At 55.0% G+C, this 23392-nt stretch overlaps 2 protein-coding genes across 6 annotated transcripts in view; one reads left to right on the top strand and one right to left on the bottom strand.

Moving 5' to 3' along the window:
- Positions 1–194: 194 nt before the first annotated feature.
- RNF25 (ring finger protein 25) lies at positions 195–7358 on the bottom strand. The gene is made up of 10 exons (XM_039554849.1): positions 7210–7358; positions 7019–7093; positions 6844–6946; positions 6685–6752; positions 5890–5959; positions 5692–5763; positions 4817–4957; positions 3990–4079; positions 3379–3513; positions 195–3262 (listed from the first exon to the last, which is right to left on the bottom strand). The coding sequence occupies exons 1-10, from the start codon at positions 7341–7343 to the stop codon at positions 2540–2542; spliced, it is 1611 nt and encodes a 536-aa protein (XP_039410783.1). The 5' UTR covers positions 7344–7358; the 3' UTR covers positions 195–2539.
- The window catches only part of LOC104694194 (tubulin polyglutamylase TTLL4), a 38681-nt gene continuing 22600 nt past the window's right edge, over positions 7312–23392 (top strand). The window contains exons 1-28 of one of the 5 annotated variants that reach the window (XM_039554841.1): positions 7316–7397; positions 7514–7619; positions 8487–8627; positions 9336–9413; positions 9843–9973; positions 10234–10483; positions 10892–10985; positions 11251–11420; positions 11637–11836; positions 11915–12041; positions 12152–12295; positions 12565–12744; positions 12960–13057; positions 13414–13519; positions 14285–14426; positions 14704–14831; positions 15431–15535; positions 15738–15836; positions 16026–16120; positions 16439–16502; positions 16661–16771; positions 16916–16990; positions 17400–17574; positions 17982–18129; positions 18330–18489; positions 18761–19501; positions 19601–20126; positions 22768–23344. In XM_039554841.1, coding sequence (XP_039410775.1) covers positions 7536–7619; positions 8487–8627; positions 9336–9413; positions 9843–9973; positions 10234–10483; positions 10892–10985; positions 11251–11420; positions 11637–11836; positions 11915–12041; positions 12152–12295; positions 12565–12744; positions 12960–13057; positions 13414–13519; positions 14285–14426; positions 14704–14831; positions 15431–15535; positions 15738–15836; positions 16026–16120; positions 16439–16502; positions 16661–16771; positions 16916–16990; positions 17400–17574; positions 17982–18129; positions 18330–18489; positions 18761–19501; positions 19601–19741 — 3987 coding nt within the window. In that variant the 5' untranslated portion in view covers positions 7316–7397; positions 7514–7535 and the 3' untranslated portion in view covers positions 19742–20126; positions 22768–23344. The other 4 variants (XM_039554842.1, XM_039554844.1, XM_039554843.1 and 1 more) reach the window with 4 other exon arrangements.

Below are 23392 nucleotides of genomic sequence, written 5' to 3' on the forward strand. Positions count from 1 at the left end.
TGCTGCTGGTTGGCATCTCAAATCCTGTGTTTGGCCATCCAGCAGAGGCTGGCTGCTCAGATCCAGCCTCTTCCCTCAAAGCTGGGGGTCAAAACTGGCCAGTGAGTGACTGGCAAATGTCCCACAGCTGTCTGGGAGGACAGGAAGTGTTTGGGGGGGAGCCAGAGGGGCCCAATGCCATCACACACAGCATCTCTCTCTGCTTGCTTTTAATAGTGTTAATGCTACAGATGCTGCCGGTGCCTTTCTGCCCGGCCCGAGGGCTTTTGCCAGTTAAGCCTCACAACAGCCTTGTGAGGTAGGCAAGTGACACAGGTGGACACCAAGCAAGGGGACCCAGGTCAGGTCAGTGTGCAGGCTCTCTTCCTCCCCTCTGACCTCGAGGTTTCGTTTATCCCAAGTTCATTTCCACATACTGTTGCAAAATGCCCTCTGCTCCAGGCTGACAGCAGTGAGTCAGAGAGGGCCCTTCCTAAAGCACTGTTCCCAGGGAAAAATCCCTTCCCACTAACATATCTGGCATTTGATTGAAGTTATCCAAATCCTCACTCCGATTTCCATGGCTGAATTCCCATGCTCCAAACATGGCACAGCAACTTTCCTGCTGAGAGTAATCCTGGCACACCAGAGGAAGCCAAGGAGCTTCAGCTGCTGTAAGGGGCAGAGATCTTCCATGTTTCTTTCAGGATACAATCAAATGGCTTTCTTGGAGCACAGCAGTTTCACCAGGGAAGGCAGGAGGCAGCAGAACAAGCACCAGTGTCAGGTAAAGTTTGTGCCTTTTCACCCAACTGTGGGCAGGCCATTCCCCCAGAAAACAGCTGAACAAGGACAGAGCAAGCACTGAAGAAAAATTAGGGTTCTCTTCAGGGCACAAGTGCTCAGCCCTCATCTGCAGGAGGGCACAACATCTGGCTCTCAGATCACCTAGCCCAGGACAGGCAGTCTAGGCTCAGGCCAAGGAGGGAGAAAAAATAATTATTTTAGAGCATTAGGGTTGGAAATAGACCAGTGTTGGAAATTTAAGCACAGAAGGTTCTTGGGCAGCATGTTAAACCAACCCCTTCAGGTCAAGACCAGATATGGAGTAAGCAGGGCAGCAGATGAGGAGTTCTTAGTCAATAATGGGGTTAGTGCAACTTTCATGTGCCAAAGATCAGTCAGACAGATGTGTGCACTGGCAAATGCCCTTGTGGCACTGCTATTCTTGCACTTAGCAGAAAGAGGAAGACAATAACAACCCATGTGTGGGCACAAGAGGTGGGGGACAAGGCACAAACAAGTGTGAATGAATCAATATTGTCTAGGTGAGGCAGAGAGCTTACACTAAGCCAGGCAAAGCAGGCTCCTGCCACCCAGGAGTGCCAGGGGAAGGCCTCTGCCTCGGTCCTGGTTGTAGGGAACAGGGAAGGAATTGAAAAATACCAGGGATCAACACCTTCGCTCCAAAAAGCAACAGAGGAGCAAGAGGGCAGAGGAAACAAAGGGAGCAGGCTCTGGAGAAGACCCAACAAATTAATTTAATAGCAGTGCCCCACTCAGAGGCTTGGGGATCACTCTTCGTAGCTTTGGATTGGGACACCGTTTGAATCTGTGGAGCAGCAGTAGAAGTAACTGCACCAAGTTAGTTTAAACATCAAATCCTCATTTAAGCAGTATCAGCTTGATTACAGGAGTTAGCAGTATCCAAAATACTGGGGCAGGTATTCACTTCTGGGTTGTCAGAAGTGCCAAGAGACAGCCTGGCCTTGGAGGGGGATTCTGACAGATACAGGTTACAAAGCAGAGTGCCCTCTTCCAAGGTTCCCCCCATGAGCTTCAGCCTGCACAAAAGCAGTTGAAAAACAGGGCAGGAGCTCCAGCTAAATATGGGCTTCCTGGAGAAGCGGGAGCCAAGGTGAGGCCTTAGCCACCAGACGGCTGTGACCTGCCAATGCATTGACTTAAGCTTAACTTGGATCTCCTGGCTGGGACTGGGAGATGCCCTGTGTAAAGAGGACTTGCCTGGCCAATCCCAGCAGTTGAGAAGGTGCTCTGAGAAGGAATGGGGGACAGAGCGAGTGGAGCTGAGCTCCAATATACTGCCCTGGCACAGTCCCAGCACTTGGTACCACCGCAGCTCCACTGGGACACTGGCTTCCGGGGAAGGTCTTGCCACAACTTTGGCTCTGCCATGGCACCATGCTGGGCTCAGTCCATTTGCTCTGTAGGTGTACATATTTCTTGGCATTTCACCTATAGGGATGATGGCTGCAGATCCCCAAAACTACCTCTGTCTTCTGGGTCCTCTGAGACCTAGGCTGATATGATCTGTCAAGATTCCACTTCTCTAATGCTAGCGACAGCCAGTTGCTCATGCCAGGATGCTTTACTCTGCACATACCCTGGCAACACTGTCTGTCTCAAGCTGTCCCATGTGCCATCTGCCTCCTCCCTTCCATGGGGTACAGTATCTGCTTGCTACTGCTTCACCAGAGCATTCATTGTTCTCCCCAGAAACAGCCCTTTTTTCCCCCAGCCCAGCCCCTCATCATTCCTGCTAGGAGCCACTCTCCTTCTCAGGATGGGCTTCTTGATATCCACTGGGCCTGAACACCCCTCGCCCTCTTGGTGCTCTAGGGTAGGAACCACGCTCCTGAACTCTGGACCTCTCCCACCTTCCACAATCCCAGGGCCTGTGGTGGCCCTGCCAGTTGGGGGCAGCTTTGTGGTCACTGCGGTTGAACATCAGGTTCTCCTTTTTCCTGCCCTGGGCCTCAGTCCCCTCCTCTGTGCTCCATTTCTCCACGTCATGGTGCTCCTCTTTCAAGTCCACAGCCTCTCTTGCTGGTGAGGGCTCTTCAGGGCAGATCCCCTTTCTGTCAGCCAAGGGAGCAGCCCTGCTTCTACTGTGAGGCTTTGAAAACTCCTGGCTGTGCCGTCCAGCAGGTCTCCGCTCCGGTCTCCGGCTGAAGACCCTGGGCCCCCTGGAGCCATGGAGCGGATGACAGGCTTCCTCTCCTGGTTCCTGCGAGCCACTGCACAGCTGCCTGCCTTGGCCTCTGGAGCCTGGCTTCTCCCCTCTGTGCCTCTCCCTCTTGCTCAGTTGCTCTCTGGGCACAGCAGGCCTCTCAGGCCGCGTGGGTTCCGCCCTGGCCTCCGACGCCCCAGTTGGCTCGGGAGCTGAGGCTTGGCTTGGCGGCTGGGGCACGTCCGCAGCACGGGCACTCACCGACAGCTCAGAGGCAGCGGCTGCTTGGCCTGGATCCACAGCAGCTGGAGGCTGAAAGAAAGAAGCCACCAGTGAAGGAAAGGACAGGGGTGTCCCCACAGCAGATGCCAGTGCTTAGTCCTGCAGCCCAGAGCCCTCTCAGCAGCTCTCTGCCCCCAGTGCCATACCGCCTGGAGGCTGATGAAATATCGGTTCCTCTCTGCCTCGGGGTCGATGATTCCCCCTTTCTCTTGCTGTCTCTTGAAAATCAGGCGCAGTTCTTCCTGGTGCTGCAGCACCTTGGCATCTGGCCTATACGGCTCCTGAGTGGAAGAAAGCAATGCAGGGTAAGGGCTCTCTCAACACCTAGCATGGATAGGCAGTGGCAAGGCTGGGAGCTACTCCCCAAACCCTTCTTTGCACAGTGCCAGGCAACTTGCTTCCTTCTACCACATTGACCAGGCCTACAGATGCATGAGAAATCCCTGGACAAAGGCACAGCATCCCAGTGCAGACCCACTGTTTCTGCAGTGACTGCTGTGGGGCAGAATGCAGAGCAGCTACCATCAGGTCACTCTCCTGACCTGATTGTATCCCAGTGAGGGCAGGGATGTGCCCCATGGCAGAATCAGCTCTCACTCAGCACATCTGCTCAACTCAGGGCTATACAACTGAACCTGCTCTGTGAGCTGCCCTTTGGATGGGACATCTACGAGGACCTGAGAGAGAGTGCATGCATTCATCCTTTACAGTGTCCCAGTTGAAGCCACAGCTGGGCAGGTGAACCCCCATCTCTTACCAGAGGGTGCTGTGGGGGTGGTGCTGCCTTCAGAGCAGAGAGGTCATAGACCAGGGTTTCCCGGCAGACAGGGCACTGCACACCAACTTCCTGTGGGAAGGCAAGAGGTGACAGCAAACCCTGTCTGCAATCCAGCTCACATGCTGCCCCATAACCCCACCCTAAGAGTGGTCTTCTTCACTCTTCTGCCAAGGTAAGGAAGCCCAGAGGGATTCCAGCAGCATGAAAGCAGCCTGGGTTCTCAACAACTGCTAGGGAAGGTGTCTCCACATGAGGCATGCTGGGATTTGTGCTCCAGCAGCTGACTGCTTTACAAAGCATCCCTGTCAACACGTATGGCTTCAGTCCTCAGCCTAGGATCTATTACTTTCTGCTCCAAAGGAGTGTGTCATCTAGGCAGCACCTCTTTGAAAGGGTTTGTAGGAAGGAACCTTTGACTTGTTCCATGCTCAGCTGTGCTGTTTGCTCCACAGCTGACAACTGTTCCAACATGTGCTAGGCAGGTTTTATCACCCCAAAACACAGGTGATTGTGTTTACCCTGCTGCAACCCCCCACAGTTCAAGGACTAGGACTAGGGAAGGAACTCTCTAAATCCTGTGGTTCCAGAAGTCTAAAAATGCAACTCCCTTGCCCCCTCACACAGCAGGCACTGACTCAGAGATCCAATAAACCAATTTGTTTGGTTCCAATCTCCCTGGAAAGGGCCCTTGGAGATAACTTAGTCTAGTCCCTGCTCTGATTCTCAGCACAGGCTCCATGTCCCAAAGAGCATGATACAGATGTTAGAAGGGTCTGTGCAGGGGGCCAAGGAAGTGGGCCCAGTACCTGTTTGGGGGATGGTGCAAGGTGCTGCTCTCTCTCCTCCTGCTGCATGAGGATCTCCTCCTCCATGTGCTGGGCATAGCGGGCCAGACAGTGGGAGTGGAAGTAGTGGTAGCACTGGGTTTTTGTGAAGGCTTCCTTCTCCTGTCAAGAGAAAAGAGTGCCTTTGAAGGATTTCTAAGCAAAGGGTTGTGTAACCACCCAGCTGAGTTGGGTTTTCACTTCCATGTCAGTGGTGGCCATGGGGAACTAGGGCTAGTGGTGGCAGAGGCACCTAACACCTTCTGTTGGGCTGCATCTCCACTCCCTCAGCAATTACTGAGATGCTGCTTCTTGTTTCAAATGTTAGAAATAGTCCTAATGTCAAGATGCAAAGATTTTATGACTGATTTCTCCGCATGTGTTCCTGTGTAAGCAGCAATCTTCCCACCTGATGTGCTCTCCTTCCTAGGCAGGTGCTGACTTTCCTTGCAACCCTAATAAGGCCAGCTTCCCTGTCCCCACAGACCTCAGCACCTGCATGGATATGTTCTAGTCCCTCCTGACCACCTGTGTGCTGATCTCCAGGTGAGGTGTAACCAACACAGGGAAGCTGAAATGCACCATCAACTAGTCCCAAAGTCTATGCTTCTTTGGAGATGCTCCAGCATCTCTCACTGCCCCATGCCCATTTTCTGTAGAAGATTATCTAAAGGCTGATGGGAAGAGCAGCATTTATTGCACTAGGAAGGGCCCTGTGCAGCCAGATCACCCACAGAATGGGGGGCAGGGGACTGCTGCGGCACATCTTGGTCCCAGACTGATATCCCAGTGTCAGACTTCCTGTTCTCTTGCCTCACTTCCCAGTCAGTCTGTGGGGTCAGGAGACACATGCCTACCTGGAATCCATAGAGGCAGATCACACACTGTCCTTGAGGAATATTATTGTCAGTGAGGATCTCCTTCCCCTTCTGTGAAAGCATTAAAGCAAACATTTTACTCACTGGCCTGCCCATGGGCTCAGAGATGTCCCACCCATTGGGCAGTCAGGGATCAGTGTCTGTGGCTGGTCACCCCCAGCCTCCTCCAACTCTCACCTCGATCAGTTCATAGAGCACCTCTGTCCCCAGTCTGGCTTCAGCAACACTTCTGAGGGTCTGGGAAATCCTACAGCAAAGCAGCAGAAATCCTTAATACAAATTTAGCTACCTTTTCACTGTCCCACATACCTGCCATCTTGCCACGATGACAAGAAAAAAGAGAGGACTGGCCTTCAGACTTTGCTTGGAGCACAGGACAGGCACACACATATTCACATGCAGTCCTGGCTCCCCACAAGCCAGTGCACAGGAAGCCTTTGTCATGACAGGACTTGCAGGAGCAGATTTGCTGATGGCCTCAGCTTGAGCTCACCCAGCACCCTTTGGTTTTGGTGAATCCCAGGCTTTGGTGAATCAGCAGCCCCTGAGCAGGGGGAGCCTGCCTGATTGTTGGGAGCTGCATCCTCATGTGCTGCTGGCAGGCACCAAGGTCTCTGCACACATTCCACTGTGCCAAGGACCGAAGCACAAAGGCAAGAACTGACTGCCCAAGGACTTGGATCAGTCCCACCTCTGCCAGAGCAGGACCAGCAGCTTTCAAGGCCCTGGGGATTCAAATTACATTCCAGGGGGACCACAGGGCAACAACCACAAGGTGGACCCCTCTGTGTCAAATTCAGCACCAGTGGCTCCTGAGAAATTTAGGACAAAGTAATTTAGGGACCTGTATCCATCTCATCCCTGTATCCCAGACATGGGAAGTCACATGAATTACAGAAGGCTTGTCCAACAGTTCTGCCTCTCGGATCTCTGGAGGAAAGGATCGCCACTCCCCGCCCTCCTGGCACTCACTTTTGAATTTGCTCATCTGACAGCCCCCGCGGATTCCTGATGGAGATCTCCGGAGCTTTATCAGGATACTAAGATAAAAGAGAAACACCCAAAGCACAAGGAAGGTGGAGTGGCCCGCGGCCGGGAGGTGCAGGGGCGCGGGGGGAGCGGGAAGCCTACCTGAGGGGGCACGGAGAGGACCAGGGTGAAGCGGACGTACTGGGAGTCCTGGTCCTGGGCCGTGGCAGGGTGCAGGGTGATGCTGATCTCCCAGGGCTCCCACCTGGAGAAGGGGCAGTTCGGGGTGAGGAGGGCGGCGCAGGGCCGGGCCGGGGATGGGGAACGCGGGACGTACCTGCCCAGGCCCCGCGCCACCCGCAGCTCCTCCAGGTAGATGGACTCCAGCACCTCCACTTCCGGCGGCAGCGCCCTGCGGGAACCGACCGGGCGGGGGTCAGACGGCCCCGGCGGGCTGGGGGTGCGGGACAGCAGGGGTGCGGGCACGGGGGAGGGTGCAGAGACCGGGGAAGGTACGGGGGCTGTTACCAGTCCGTCGCCTCCGCTTCCTCACCGGCCGCCGCCATCTCCCCGCCCGCCCCGGAAGCGGAAGCGGGCAGTCCGTTGCCAGGAGACGGCTCGGCGGCGGGTCCGGGGCAGGAGCGGAGCGGGGCCAGGCTCATCCCGCAGCGGGAGTGCTGCCCTCGGGGCTCGCGGCTCGTCCTGCCGTGCGGCCGGTGGGCAGGAACAAAGCCTGGGGCGGGGGGAGGACACTCGCCCAAGGGAACGGGCGCTGGGTGCAGCCCCGCGGGAGGGGAGACGTTGCTCCTCACTGGCCTCTTTGCCTCGGCAGCTCAGCGGCCCCGTCCCGAACGATGGAGAACTACCACATCCTCGAAATGGTCGGCGAAGGCTCCTTTGGGCGCGTGTACAAGGGGCGCCGGAAGCACAGCGCCCAGGTGAGGGGAGAGGGTTGGGGCTCTGTTGTATGTGGCTGGGGCTGATTTCTGGTGCCTCTTGGGTTCTAAGACTCTGCCAGGCCTTTGGGACTCGGCATTCATTCGGCTTTCTGCTGACATTCCTGACCAGCTCCTGCTGGCACTGAGTCATTTGGATTCAAGGGACATCAGGAGCGACCTCAAGACCTCACAGCAGGGCCAGCGCTAAATTTAGATCCTCTGAAACCCTCAAGACAAACACCCTACAGCTGGTGCCTGACTATTACTGGGATGAATGTGTTTTCCTCTTATCAAATTGAACCTCCCTCTGTTTCAATTTGTAATCCCTGTGTCGTCCTTCCACGTGTTTCAGTCCCCTCACCATCATGGGTCTCTCTGCTATACCCACTCCAGCCTACTGATGTCTTTCTGGGCCAAAAACCTGGCCACAATATTCCCAACATGGTCCACAAGGTTCAAAATAAAGGCCAATAATCACTTCCCTGCAGTTCCTGCCTGTTGATCCAGCCCAGGGTGCTGCTAGTGTTCCTCATTTCCAGGGCACGCTGCTGGCTCATGTTAGACCTGCTGTTCACCAGCATCTTGAGGTCCTGTCCCATGTTTCTGAAGTCCTGGTTTTATCTGTGTTCACTGATTACATTTCTTTGCTTTAAATGCCAGTGTGAAAAGAAGTGTGAGCACCAGTGCTGATGTGCAAGGGCCTGGGGAGAACCCTAGGTCCAATGGGCCCAGTGAACAAATATCTCATTGTTCTATTGTCTGTGTTCAGCTGGAAAGTACTGAGTCCTGTTTGGGTTAAAAGCAGCCTTTGCCAGGGTGGGTCTGACCAGGAGCCTGGTCTGATCCCAGCTTTTCCTGCTTTGAAAGGTGGTGGCCTTGAAGTTCATCCCGAAGGTGGGGCGGTCTGAGAAGGAGCTGAAGAACCTGCAGCGGGAAATTGAGATTGTGAGAGATCTCCATCACCCCAACATCATCCAGATGCTTGACAGCTTTGAGACTGCTAAGGAGGTGAAGGGGACTACTCCAGACAAACGCTTTTTCTTGACTGGGGCAGGGGAAGAAGGGCTGTCCCCTGCTGTTGTAGGGACATCTTTCTCGGTAGATGGTAGTGACTTCATCCCAGGGTCTGGTTAGTGTTTTTCAGAGCCCTTAAGTATGTGCTATGTGGGGAGCCAACACCTGTGTGGGCTGCATGGGCTGTACTAGGTCATATGCAGAGGTGAAGGAGCTGACCAGGGGGTGTGTGATGCAGGAAAAGTGGTTTGAGATCACAGTATGAGTGTGACTCTTCACTCATCAGTCTCTCCAGAGACTGGCTTTTCACTGATTTAAACTCTCACGGGTAGAATATGATAATAGAGGATTGAAGACCTCTATGGGACATGGGAACATGAAATGAAGTCATTAGACAGCAGATTCAAAACAAGCTCAAGGGAGTGATTCTACCCACTGGGCTTGGAAGTACCATTCTGGGCTTGTCCTGTCCTTCCCTCTTCCCTTGTTTCTGCTGGCTGTCTTAGATATGGACAGCTACAAGACCTCTGCCAAGTGCCAGGTCCTTGCTGCAGTGCAGCCATGGGAGGTCTATTCCATTCCAAGTCCCAGCCCAAGCTGATGGACTTTGCACGATGACACCCCAACACCTCCCTCAGATTTCTTACCCTGCTCTGTCCTGGTCCCCAGGGCCTGATCTCACCATGCTGCTCTTCCCTCCAGGTGGTGGTAGTGACTGACTACGCAGAGGGAGAGCTCTTCCAGATCCTGGAGGACGATGGGAGTTTCCCTGAGGACCAGGTGTCTATCATGGTAGTGGCCATGCAGTGTTTGCTGCAGGCTGGAGAAAACAGGACTTGTCTGCCTGCAGGCAGAGGGTCTCTGCTGTGAGCCAGGAGATGTCAGGAGGGTGAGGGTGCCTCTGGGGCTTTACCTGGCAGAGCTTCTGGAAAGGATGGAGAGGAGGCCAGGTTGGCACTGTGGGACAGTGGGGTCCTGCAGAGACCTCAGTTTCTCTGTTCCCTTTCCAAGGGCCACAGCACCAGACTGCTGCCTTGGCTATTGGCCTACTCCAAGAAACTGCTGGCCCACAGCTGGGGTTGGTCCCTGCCCCAAGCAGGACAGAAGTAGAAGTAGTGTGGGAGCCAGGCTGTAAGGGACCTGGCCCCCATGGTTGTGCCAGTGGGTGGCACCATGGGACACAGGGTGAGGCTTCTGTGTCTCTGGCAGGTCCAGACCATAGCTGCCCAACTCATCTCCGCTCTCTATTACCTGCACTCCCACCGCATCCTGCACCGTGACATAAAACCCCAGAACATCCTGCTGGCCAAAGATGGTGTTGTCAAGCTCTGTGACTTCGGGTGAGTGCTGAGGGAGATGCTTGGCCTTGGAGCAGCCAAGGGGTGTCCTGGATGCTGTAGAGGAGGAGTGGGCGAGTGTGGAAGGGGGCCTGGATTCTGTGCATATTTAGAGGTTAAGCAGAGAGGAGAGATTTTGTCCTCCAGAGGGAAGAAGTATTGGTAAATTCATAGGGAACTCCCTGGAGTTGGTAAATTCATAGGGAACTCCCTGCAACAGATGTTTCAGCCTGAACTTGCGATCTGTGCTTTGCTCTGAGCAGCTTTGCCCGTACCATGAGCATCCACACCATGGTGCTGACCTCCATCAAGGGCACCCCGCTGTACATGTCCCCTGAGCTGGTGGAAGAACGGCCGTATGACCACACAGCAGACCTGTGGTCTGTGGGCTGCATCCTGTACGAGCTGTTTGTGGGTACTCCTCCCTTCTACACCAACAGCATCTTCCAGCTTGTCAGCCTCATCATCAAGGACCCTGTCAAATGGCCCATGACCATGAGCCCAGTGTTCAAGGTAAGGGCCGAGGCCCTGTCTGCAGGGTGAGATCTGTTAATGCAGTTTTGGCCTTGCCTGCTGCTGTAGTGGGTCACTCTTAGCTTTTATGTCCCCTAACAGGGACTTCAGAACATAGAAAAGCAATGAGAGCTGGACCTCCTGGAAGGGGAACCCCTATCACTGTTACCAAATGTCTGCTGTCCATAAGCTGGGAAACTGGGTCCAACAGCAGAGGAGTGATTTATTGTGTTGGGAAGTGAAATGTCTTCCCATCTGCCCTAGGCACTAGAGCTACTCCTTTCCCAGAGCTAGGAAGGAAAGGCAGGCCTCCTGGGTGCCCTCACTGGGGGAGACTGGTGGGTACATTATGCTCACTGGTGGGTGCTGAACATGTGTCAGTGATCCTGCTGCTCTGCTGCTCTGCAGAGCTTCCTTCAGGGTTTACTAATGAAGGACCCCCACCAGCGCCTGTCATGGCCAGAGCTGCTTTCTCACCCCTTCATTGCTGGACGGGTTACTGGTGAGTACTTACTCTTTTTTCCAAAACTGTCCAGGTCTGTTTCCTTCTACTACTGGCTGGAGACTGGGAGGACCTCCCTGCCCTGCTGTTTTTACTATCCTGGTCAATGCCTCCCTCCTCTCAGCTTTTTCCAAGCAATGACTCCTAGCTCCTGCACCTGGTCTTGCTCTGGGTCCCTTGGGATTCCCCTGGGATCTCAAGAGAGATCACTCTCTCTGTGTCACAAGGTAGAGCTGCTGCTGAAGTTCTCCTCTTGCCTCCCCAGTGATTGATGACACAGAAGAGCATGTGATCTCAAACCCCTTCACCACCAAGCTGTCCCCAGAGCTGCAGGCCCTGAAGGAGCAGCAAGTCCATTCCATGGCCCCCAGGAGCAGCCAGTCCAGGATCCTGAGAAAGGCCCAGCAGAAGATGGCTGAAGAGAGACAGAAAAAGGTGGAGAAAAGCGTGGGGTTCCCCTGGTTTTGTCTGACAGTCATGGCAAAGGAGGGGCACTGGAATGGTTCCTGGGGGGAAACACATAAGTACATGGGTCAGGCTGGGGTGTCAGTGACACACAAGGCAGGATGTGGGGTGCTCATGGTGGTGGAGTCTAGGGGGCTCATCTGGCTGAGTAACCCTGCCCTGACCCAACTTCTCTGCCATCACCAGGGGCAACTGAAGGCAGGTGATGCATCTATGAAGGATTCTGACAATGGACCTCCCACGCATAGACCCAGGGCAGCATCACGGAAGGCAGCCCGTGAGGAGAGGGAGCCATTGGCTGCCTCCAGTGAGAAGAATCCATGTCTCCTGCAAGGGAAAAGCAGCATAGCAGAGTGGGAGTTTGAGGAGTGTCCTCCCAACCCAGGGTGAGGAAGGCTGAGGCTGGGGCAGGAGGAAGAGGGAAGGAAAAGGTCTTTCACTGACTGTACTGTTTCCTTGGCCAGGCAACACAGCCTCTCTCGAGACTATGAGTGGGAGTTTCCTGAAGCAGGTTCCCATCCACAGCCTGGTGCTGGCAGGACAGAGCCCTGGGGCAGGCACAGCACTGAGGCTGTAGACTTGGAGAGTGAGGTAAGATGGTGTCTTAAGTGAGGACAGCAGGGCCCAGTTGCCAGGGGCTGGTACAGAGACCCTGGGACTGGCAGGGTCTGTGGCACCAGTCCTCTCTCCTCTGTGGCTAGGAGCTGGAGAGCAATGAGGAGTGGCAGCATCTGATTGAGGGCACTGAGCCCTCAGCCATGCAGCTGAGCATGCCTCTGAGCCTCCTGAGGGACCCGGCCTTCCAGCACCATGTCCGGGACCACCTGGCAGACTCTGCTCAGCAGGTAAGTGATGGCTGGCCCAGGCAACTAAGACTGGAGACTTGGATGCTGCCTTCTTCCCCAGGGTTGGGTTGGAAACATTTGGAGAGTCCTCAGTCCAGCCAGCAAAAAGATCTTCTGCTTTTCCAGGAGTTGTAGCTGTCCCATGCACTTGGCTTGCCATCTGCTCTTCTGCTGTCCTCTGCCTGAATGGGTTGAAGGGCTGCTCCGTGGCTGGTGGAGAGACCAAAACTGCTGCTCATTATAAGCTCTTCTGGCTCCTCTGTGTCCAGGTGCTGGAAGGGATGCTGGAGGGAGCCTCCCATCTTCGTTCTGTGCTTCGTGTTATGGGCAACCTCCTGTCTACCCAGTGTGATGCTGAGCTGCTGGACCACTTCTGCCAAGAACTGAATGTGCCTCTGTCCCTGCTGTGTCTAGCCAAGCAGATCCTGGAGACTGGTTGCACCAAGCAGGTGAGTGTAGAACCCCAGAGAAATTTGGGCTCCTTCCAGCCCTGCAGAGTGCTGGTGCTGAGGAGGCCCTGGTGTCCTGCTGGATTTGGCTCACAGATTCCTCTTCTAGGCACCCTTGAGAAGGGGGAGGTTCTGGCAGGGAAGGATCCTGTCACAGTGGTGTGGGGATGGCCAGCAGACAATCCCCATTTGTGGTTTCTTTCTGGATTCTGCAGCAGCCCTGGTGTATCGCTGTGCTGACAGACATCCTCATGGTGACCAAAGTTTATTTCAGCAGTGAATGCAGCCTGGAGGAGAGTGGGCAAAAGGACAGGTAGGAACAACTTTTTGTTCTCTGAGGTCTCGTGTGGCCACTTTGGGGACCTGGCAGTAGGTAGAAGGGTGGTGTTCATAGTCTGCAGCTGGAGTTGCCTCTGTGGGGAAGCATCATGGTCTAAGCATTTCATGCCATATTGCTGAGCTTACAGAGGAGCACTTTCCTTGAATGGGACTAATTAAAGGAAAGGCACAGTTGACAAGTCCAGTTGTGCTGCCTGCTGACAGCAGCTCACAGTGTGAGTGTGTGCTGCCTGCTCCATTAGCCAGCACCATGTGGGCGTGTTCAGATCCTGTCCTCACAGCAAGGGGCTGTGTTTCTCTGCACTCATTTGCCCCTGGGCCCCCCCCCAGCCTGCAGGCCTTTCAGGAGAGTGCTGACTGCTTCTTGTCCCTGCTGCCGGAGCTGCTGGCTGCACCAGTTGACACTGAGATGAGACTCTGCCAGCAAAGCCTCCTGGTAAGGGTACCCCCATCTCCCTCTGCCACACCCTCTGCCCCAGGGACAGAAGCTATGGGGTTGTCTGTGTATGTTGGGGGAACACAGGCTGAGGACTGTGCTCCTAACTATGGGGTCTAATGTATTCTTGTCAGGGCAGGCTGTCTGACCCCTTGGGGTTTTTGTGGGGAATTGCATACATAAAGAAGATCTCTGAGGGGGCACCTTTGCTGGCTTTACCATTCTGGTGTGGCTTTACCAGCTGAGCTGATGGCAGGCACAGTCTCTTGTACACACCCTGGCACCAAAACTGTCACTTTGCCAGACATGCTTCTGGTTCTGCTGCCAAAAGTTCTGCTGCTGGGATTGTGCTGGGTGGGCACAGCAGGTTCTCAGCGTTGGAGTATGATTCACATGTGGCTCAGGCAGGAAATGCATACAGGCTCACATTTTATATCATCTTGCTTTTAGCCTTTGTTTTTGAGCTGCATGTTTTAGAGCCAGAAGAATTAAGAGCAAAAATAGCTGTTGGACATGCTCTGACAGGCTGTGATAGAGGTGAGAAGGGACATGTGCCTCCATATGTACCCCTCACTTCGGCAGCGTGCAGCCATATGTGGGTCCCGTACAGTAACCTGGCTGGAGTGGACATTTGGAGGTCCCTGAAGTTCCAGCATGAGTCCTTCTCCCCATCTCTGCTGTCCTCCCACAGCTTCCTCCTGTGCTGTCCTTCTCTCCCCTCCCACACTCAGTCTGCAGTGATGGCAACCCCTGTGTTTTTCCCAGTGCTTCACCCAGCTCTGTGAGAGCCTGGACACGACAGACCCCTCTATCTCTGCACACTTCTACACCAGGCTGCGAGAGGAGTATCAGCCCCTGCTGAACAGACTCCTTCAGGGATCCATCTCAGAGCAGCCTGCTCTTCGAGGTAGCAGTAGTAGCAGCTCGCCACATCTTCCTGGGGTTTCTTCTCCCTCCTGCCCTTGGGCTCCATCAGAGCACTGACGGCCATTGTAGAGCTGTTGGCCAGAAGAGGTGGCTGAAGCTTATCTGTCCAGACCCCTGCTAACTTGGGCTCTCCTCCCTCAATCCCAGATCTCACCCTCCTCATATCACAAGACTGACTTTTCCTCTCTTGCCATCCAACCCCATCCTGCTGCCCCTCAGCACCTTCAGCATGACTCCCAAGCTCTGTCCCTGTGCAGGTGCAGCGGCGGAGGGCAAGTCAGCCCATGACCAGAGTCCATGTGTGGCAGACGTCTTCCTGGCTGCGTTGGCTGCTGCCTGCAGCATCCCCCTGGAGAGAAACAGCTGTTGGGAAGCCAAGCAGCAGGTCAGACCAGCTCTGTGTACAGGGCGAAGAGGTGTGGTCTCCACAGGGGCAGCAGCCCTTTCCAGGAGGATCTCTTTCTCAGCAGTAGAGTGGAGGGCTGGGATCCTCTGGCTTTATTGGCTGCAGGGCTCATATTTGTGGGCTGCACCTCCCCAGCCAGCAGCTGACCCTAGGAATGTACAGATTCTTGAATCAATTAAGAGACTCAAACTTAGGATCTGAACTGTGAGATGGGCTAAGTAAAGAACTAGGCAATGCATGGAAAACATGAAGAATTCTTTTATTACAGTGATATGAACTGTAGGAAATCTGAAATTGAAGGGGCAGTAAGAGGGAAAACAATTACAGGTTTACATTTGATTCTTTAACTCTGAGTCAACAAGGAGGGAAGCAGAGGAGGAATCTTACCTTGCTCATCTCAGCTCTGGGACTGTGCATCAAAGCCATGCTAGGTCATGGCAGATAGGCATTCCTCAGTAGACACAGGCAAAACGTAGGAAGCAGATGCTTTCTTTCATTAAATTGTTGCTAGCATTAAACTTCTCTAGTCTGTGCAGTCCTTCAGGTACCCAGAGTGCAAAACACGCTGATTTCTGCAGGTTGCTCATGCACTAGCTGAAAAGCTTATGGAAGGAGAGAGCCAGCAACTTGCAAGACTGCTGGGGAGATTGGAGCACCCAGGCTGCTCCTTGAACATCCTGAAGGTAATGGCCCCATCCTTTTATCTGTCTCTGCCCAGAGGTGCCTGGGCCTTTGCTCTGGAATTAGGAGCATGGGGAAGAGGGAACCGTGGGTTTAGCCCTCAGTGCCTCCCATCTGCCTGGTGTCAGTTATTGAATAAATGAGCTTATGGTAGCCATGGGGTGGAACCTGTCCTGGTAGGCATCTCTTCCCTCTGCTTTGCAGATCCTCTACGCTGGCTGCCATGCCTGTCCAAACCTGTGCCAGCACCTGGGAAGGAGCCAACCACTGTGGGATTCCCTCATGCAGCTCTTGAAGGGTGAGGTAGGACTGACCACAGCCCCGGTGGTGGAGTGGGAGCATGGGCAAGCAGGATGCATTCCTCTGAGCACTGGTCAGCCCAATCCGTGTGGGAAGAAGAGTTTAGGGGAGTTTAATCTGAAGAGTGCAGTTCTCCTCTGGGGCCCAGAAACACCTTCTTCTCCCCTGCTATGACTCCTGTTCCCTTGGTAGGTCCCTGTGGTGGAGGTGGCCCAGGAGGCAGCCTGTGAAGCCTCTCTGTACCTGCTGGCCCTGCTTACCCTGCAGCTTCAGGCCTCCCCTCCCAGGTAAGCCCCCACTTGCACTCATGGGTGGGAGAGGAAGATGCCTTGCCTTGAACAGCCCTCTGTCCTGCACCCTGCCCAGAGCGGGGAACCTGTCCCACTGATCCCTCTGATCCAGACATACCAGTGGAATTCTGGGCAGTGTGGTTGGGTGCTGAGGATGTGGTGAGGATGACCCAGTGCGGACAAGGAGGTGCTGTGAACCAGGGCTCCTCCTGAAACATGGCTGCTTGCCAGCCTTGTGGGTATTTGGATGCTGCCATTCTGCATGATGTGAAGCTGTGGGAACATAGTGATTGTCTCCTGGTCCTTGCATTTCAGGCTTGAGGAGGTGGTTACCCTGGCTGTGGACCTCATCACCCAGTCTCCTGTCGTGTCTCTCATGGTAAGCCGCCCCCACTGCCAGAGCCACCACTGAGAGCCTTGCAGACCCCTGCATCCCATTTGGGCCTTACTGTTCCTCACTCAGGGTGGGATGAAGGGTCAATAGTGACCAAGCAGATGGGAAAGTCCCAAAGGTGCTGAGCTCTCCTTGTCCTGCAGGGTGCTGCAGCATTCCTCCTGGCACAGCTCAGTCAGCATGGGGTGGCTTTGGAGCTCAAGGGAGAAAAGATCCTACCAGGAGTGACAAATGCACTGACAGCGCCTGCAGAGGTATGGGATGGGGACAGAGAAGCTGGGGAGCCATGCATACCCCTCTGTGGAGGTGTGCAGAGATGGGCCCAGAAGGGTGCAAGTGTGATGCTGCTGCCCTCAAACCCAGCACCCAGCTCCAGACTGTCTCCCACTCTCTTACAGCTGTGGCTCCCCCTGCCAATGGGTGCTGGTCTCTATGATGGGCTCTTTTTCCTCCTGCTGGAACTCCTTGAACAGGTACCAGTCTGGCCATCTCCTTTGCCTTGTCCCTGCCAAAAGGTGTGGTGGCAAAAAGGCCTGAATGCAGATTGGTAATGAGGCTGAGGGAAACCAGCGAACTGTGCAGCTTTGGCTGAGCTCTGCAACCCCATGAGAGTCAGCTTATCTCCCTGATGGGAGATGGGTGGGGAGGGAGGGGTGATGGGAGAGTGGTGGGCAGGGAGGGGTGATCCATGAGCACACTGGAGTGAAGGAGGGCAGAGATGCCCTGGGCTTGACACTATTGAAAGGTGCAGCAGGACCCGTGGGCCATGTCCGTCTAGCCCTGACCTTCACAGGACCATGGGGCTGGCAGAGCCATTTATCAGAACCCTGGGGAGCCACGGAGGACCATGAAGGCCTCTGACATCTGCCTCTCTGCCTCTAGGAGGATGTGGCCTTGGAGCAGGGCTTTGCTTCCTCAGAGCTGTGGAGCCTGGTCTGGCATTGTGTTGCTGTGGTGCTTCATGTGGGCACCAACAGGGCAGTGCTGGAGGGAGACCCGCCCCCAGGTGCTGGTCACCACATGGCAGAGCCAGACTGGAACCTCCTCTCCCCTCAAGGTAGGAGCTGCAGGACAGCAGGGCATCTGCCCTGGACCCTGCTTCACATCCTGCTCTCAGACTTGCCCATGTTTGTCCCTGTTCACGTCTGTTCCCTGAGGCCAGAGGACTCAGGTGGTTTTTCTTGAAGATTGCAGTGTCTTCTGGGGAGAGAGGGCTGGGCTGGCCCATGCTGTGTCCAGTTGGCAGTAGCTCAGCTGAGCTGGCTGTGGAGGAATGAAAAAGGGTGTCTATGCTGCAGGGAATGTCCACTCTGGCAGGTGTGACCACCTGGGTGGAGGTTTTCTGGTTTTGGGCAGGGAATCACAGAATCCACCTTGGAGCAGCCTTGAGGTAGCACAGACAGAAGTGAAGGGACTTTACGGCCTTCTCTAGCTTTGCCCTTCTGCCTGCTGTTTCCCCTGCAGGAACCCTGTTCTTCCTCAGCCTGGCCCTCAGAGTCTTCACTCGTGAGTCCTACCAGTGCCTGCTTCAGCTCACCCAGTCCCATGGTGTCCTCATGGTGACACTGAAGAGACTGCTGTCCCCTGGCTTCTTGGCATGCCTGGCACAGATGTGAGTTGTGGCAAGGGCTGGAGTGGGCAGAGCTCAGCTGCTGAATGGGGCATGGACATGAGCACACCAAGGGCTCAGAAGTTCCTGACCTGGCTCTTGCAGAGCCTCTTAGTGTCCGGTGCAGGGAATGCCCTTTGCCCCTTGCCCTGAGGTTTTTCTGATCACCTCTGTATTAAGCCCTCTCTCTTTCACATATTCAGGCAAGCAGGAAAGGATGGGGACCCTGAGGTTGTCCCAGATGTGGTCATCCAGGTCTGCCAGCTCCTCTGTTTCCCTTTTGCCCTGGATGTGGATAAAGACACCTTAGCACTGATCATGGAGGCTGTGAGAGATACCCAGATCCCTGCCCAGCTGCTGCAGGTACTCTCTTGGCCCTGTGTTCCTCCTTCCCCCCATACTGTGGTCACACCTCCCTACATTGCAGTCCCCAATGCATGGCACCACTTCACATCATGTTGGCAGTTCCTGCCCACACAGGGATGTCAGTTGGGTGCTATGTAGCCCTTGGAGAAGCTTGACTGGCTGCTAAGCTTGTGCTGACCTGCTGGCTGCATTCAGCTGCTGCTTGGCTTGGCTCGGCTCGCACGTGAGTGCAGTGCACTCAGCAGTGCTGTCTGTCCTTTTTCCTTAGGTCTGCGCTCGCCATCTGCCCTTCTCGTTCACCGAGCTCCCCATGGGCCTCTTGTGCCATCTTGTTGTGTCTGACACACAGGTCATAGACCAAGTAGTGAGGGAAGCTGCTGCCTCGGAGCACATTGTTGCCTTCTTGAAGTCTGTCTTGTTCTCAGACAATGTCACACTCACAACTGACCTCCTGTCTCTCTTGGCCCACGTGGCCCGGACCTGTTCAGAGCACCTGCTCTTTCTCCAGAGGATCCTAAGGGACTCAGATGTGGCTGACCAGCCACTGACCTACCTGCTCAGCCACCAGCAACACCTGATACGGGCCAGAACCTGCAACTTGCTGGGCAACCTGCTCCGCCACAGCTTTCCCCCAGCGCTGCAGAGCCAGCCCGGTTGGCTGGAGAGGCTGCTGGAGTGCCTGTCGGACCCGGAGGGCTGCGTGCGCAGGGCAGCCACCTTTGCAGTGGGCAACGCCGCCTTCCACGCGTCTTGCCCGGCGGGGACCCTGCGCAGGGCCGTGCCCACGCTGACCCGGCTGCTGAGCGACACGCAGGCCAAGACGTGCTGCAACGCGGCCCTGGCCCTGAGCAACCTTGGCCAGTGCGGGGCGGAGCTGCGGGATCTGCTAATCCAGAACAGGGCCCCCGACCTCCTGCTGCAGGTGACCTGCCAGGACCCGCGCAAAACCGTGAGGGAGGGAGCCCTCGAAGCACTGCGAGCCCTCAGCCAGTACCCCGGGATCCAGCAGGTACTGCACGGGGACCTCGGCTCCTTTGGGGGACCTATGGAGTTGTGGGGACAAGGGTCAAACTGGTGGGTGACTCCTGTCCCTCTCTTGGCTGTGCAGGTCCTGCTGGCCCTCAACGCCACCGAGAGACTGGCCGCGCTGGCCGGTGGCAGTCCCCGGTCGCATTGTGCCCGGCACTGCGAGGTGCTCCTCCGCCGCCTCGCAGCTCTGCGCGGCCGCGCGGGGCCCAGCCAGCCGTAGCCGCAGACCGGCGCTGGGCGGTGACGCCCGGGCACCCCGGGACGCCACCGACGCCTCCTTCGCCCTCCTCAGACTCTAGCCGGACCTTCCTTGGAACTCGCGTTGTCCGCTCGAGGGGGACTCTACCCGGCCTTCTTTACCCGGGGTGCCCCCCGTGGGAATCCGGCCCTGGAAAAAAATGCCCGTTCCTTTCGAAACCGCCTGTTTCCCGGCGGCTCCCAATGCCGCGCCCGCGTCGCGGGGCTGAGCTCCGCCGCCAGGCTCCGCCGCGCCGCCAGGGGGCGGTGCACCCCGTGGCGCGGTGGCTGCCGGGAGCTGTAGTCACGTGGGCCCGCCGGCTCCCCATGGTAACGGCGGCGGCGGGTCCGGCGGGCCCGGGTGGGCGGTGAGTACGGCGGGGCCGCTCTGTGGAGCGGGGCTTTGCTCCCTGTGTGTCCCCCCGGGTGCCACCTTCAGAGTTCCCCCACTGGGGCGTAGGGCCCTTGGCCCCCTCGCTGCCTCCCCGGCCCCTCCGCCCCATAGCCGTGCCCGAGCCCCGAGGAGGCACCTCGCTCCATCCCGGGCCTTCTCGCGGGGCTCGCCATGGCCTTGCCCTGTGGCCCCGTGGGGCTGCGGGAGTGGGTCGGGAGCGCTCTGTAGCGAGACGTGCTGGGGTTGGTGGCCTGGGCGGCGCTCCGGGGCCAGGATAGAGCATCCTGGTAGCACCTCTGGCCTCAAAGGCTTTCAGTGGGAGAAATGAGACACAGAATGTTCCCCGGGCGAGCGGCAGGGAGGCAGAGCTGGCTCCCCAGCCAGCCACGGCCCCAGAGAGCCTCTCCAAAGGTACTTGGAGTATCAGGATGGAGCTGGGATTGACCAGGCCCACGTGGGGTGCTGGGACATCTTGGCTGTTCATCCTTTCATTGAGGTCTTGGCTTGGCTGCTCTTGTGTTGTAAAATCGAGCCGATGAGTCTGAAAGGTGGAAGGCAGAGCTGAGTTGAGACAAGCCTGGACTATTTCCTGAATGGCTCCAGGTTTGGGCAGGGAATGAGGAGTGAAGGCATGGGGAAGCCCTGTGGCACTGTACCAGCCTCCTGTCTCCCTTCACAGCTGGGCTGTGGATGTCTCATGGGAGTCAGTTCAGCCCCTCAGCTCCACATCAAAACCCTGCCTACATGACTCCCTGAGATGAGGCTTGTCTTTCTCATTGTGGTGTGCTCCTCACAGAATGGGCAGATGATGTCTTGTGACTCTTGGATAGTTTGGGGGAATTTACAGTGGATTTTTGGCCGTATTATAGTTTTATAGAATAGTATTTCCATGATTCTTACTGTTTGTACCCAGCAGATAGTAGCATTTGTCCTTTTGTTGCTCTCTTGCTGCAGTTGTTTCGTGTTAGGCAAAGTTCATTGATCACAATTGCCCCCTTCCACACCTCAGTTGTCGGGTCCTCAGCACAGCAGGGATCACATTTCGAAGAGGAGCTGAGGGGACAAATGTCACCATCCCCAGATAACAGTGCCTGCGTGGAGATGTCAGATCACTGACACAGGCTGGGGGCTTTGGCTGCTGTGTCAGCCTGGCTGGGTGCCACTCCTTGACATTTCCCAGGTTCCTGCCATACATCAAGTCTGGGAGTATTTGGCAGCTTCTCACCTTGAATCTCTGTTTCTTCTCCACTCCTGAGCTCTGAGAGATTGCTGTATGGAGTGAGGGTTTTGCAGTGCCTTCAGAAGAATTTTTCCCAGCCCTGTCAAGACATGGAAGAGTCATCAGCACATACTGAAGGACAAACCTGGGAACCTTTTCTTCCAATTGCAGATATATTTCAGTAAAATGTATTAAGAACAGAGGATGGACTAAGAATTTATGTGTTTTGAACTAATTGGGTAATTCTTGTCTCCTTGCTATGTGTTGATGTCTTATAGTTGTTTCACTCACTCCAAATCCTCCACTTTTTAATTTTTCTACTAAAGGCCAGCCTGCTAAGACCAGATGGAGCTGTGCTGACTGCCCTCAGTTCCTACACTGGTGGCCAAACTCTTCCCCGGTCTTGCCATGTAATTCTCCGGTACCTTTTCTTCCATCATGAAGCTCAATTGAAAATGCTGTCCCTTCAGTTTGGATCTCCAGGAATGGGCTGTAGACCTCCTTGATGAAAGGCTGTTAAACACCTCATGGTTTAGCTTGTTGCTTTTTACCCAGACTTGTTTCTCTACTCTCGTTTATGCTGCAGTAGGACTGCTTCTGTAGCCCATGTGATGAAAAAGTATAAATCAGGTGTGGGAGGAAGGGCAGGCACTTGCCAGCTTCACTGCTGAGGAAACAGAGCTGCATGGTCTGCTGTCACTATGCAGCATGTCTGCTTCAGGGCCTGGGGAATCTGCCAGGGAGAAAAGTTTATATCCTTTGATAGCAATAGGGACTCCATGCTCTTTGCCCTTTGCTGTGGCCCCTGCACTGTCTGGTCACAGCTCTCCTGGGGTGAGCACTGAGCCAGCCCTTTATTGTAGGTGTCCCTGGTGCACTCAAGCTACAGTCCTGGATTTTCTGCCTAACTATGCCAGAGTTCCTCGCCTAGTCTGGCAACGGTGCTTCAATGCCCTTAGAGTGGTGGGGAAGTCCCTTGTGAAGTCAAACACATGACCCTTCAGTCCCCAGCCCACCCTGTGTGTGTGCATGGAGGGAGGCATTTGCTGCAGCACAGGGTGAGGTGGTTGCTCGATTCCAGCTCTCCCATGGCTTGGTCCAGCATCCTGTTGTCCCTGAGGTCTGCCTCCGCCTTGGGAAGGGGAGCACACAAGGAGCTACTCTCTTTCTCTTGCAGGGCAGTGCTCTGCTTACATAAAGGGTCTCTTTGGGCAGCCGTACACTTCTCATACTTTCTCTGTTCAGTGTGGAGTGGAGTTCAGCACACAGCTATTGAATGGAAATGAGCAACCCTGGCACAAATGTAATCCTGGGATGAAGTGGAATTTGCTGATGCATCCTCACAGAGGTTGATTTCTCACTGGTATTTTTTTTTTTTTTTTTTTTTTGACCTAAGTGGCCAAGAAAAACTTGGTGTCTTGATTAGGACAGAAATTGATTATCATCCTCTGGATTTGCACACAGAATGTGGTTCTGCAAGGATGACACTGGAGGTGAGAGGGAACAGTGATGCTTAACTGTGGCAAAGCGGCACACCAGGCTGTTACACCAACAGCATTTCTGTGGTAGCTAAGCTGTCTCTGAGCTGTCTTGTCCTCATGAACAACTTGTGGCCAGCAACACCCTCTGCTCTTCAGCTTGTACTTGCTGGTAGCCTCAGGCACTGCTTTGGCATGGTGTGTGACTGCGGCTGAGGCCACTTGTTTCTTGGAGCTGCTGTAGGGGAGGAAGGGGGGTGGAAACACAAGTTGAATATGCTGTTGAAACACAAGTTTGTACCTAGCTACCAGCTGTTGGAGCAGCTTTAGGCACTCGGTTTCAGATCAATGTTGTTAATCTTGTTCAAAGTTTTAAATTTTTTGAAGGGATACAAACGCTTATTTTGAAATGTATATTGTTTTAAAACCTGTGTTTTGCGTTGTTGTTAACTTGCTTGTTCAAGCTTTAATCAAAAGTCCCAGAGCTGCAACTGAGGAACTTGGTGTGAACTCAGGTCTCATTTAGAAAAAAATGTTATCCTT

This window comes from Corvus cornix, chromosome 7 (genome assembly GCF_000738735.6).
Source record: "Corvus cornix cornix isolate S_Up_H32 chromosome 7, ASM73873v5, whole genome shotgun sequence".
Classification (NCBI taxonomy): Eukaryota; Metazoa; Chordata; class Aves; order Passeriformes; family Corvidae; genus Corvus; species Corvus cornix.

Coding starts and splice junctions, on each gene's coding strand:
- RNF25 (XM_039554849.1), bottom strand. CDS start 7,343: ATGAGCCTGGCCCCGCTCCGCTCCTGCCCCGGACCCGCCGCCGAGCCG. Junction 5,960..6,684: donor TCAGATGAGCAAATTCAAAA/GTGAGTGCCAGG, acceptor GCTTTGCTGTAG/GATTTCCCAGACCCTCAGAA. Junction 5,764..5,889: donor TGCTCTATGAACTGATCGAG/GTGAGAGTTGGA, acceptor ATGCTTTCACAG/AAGGGGAAGGAGATCCTCAC.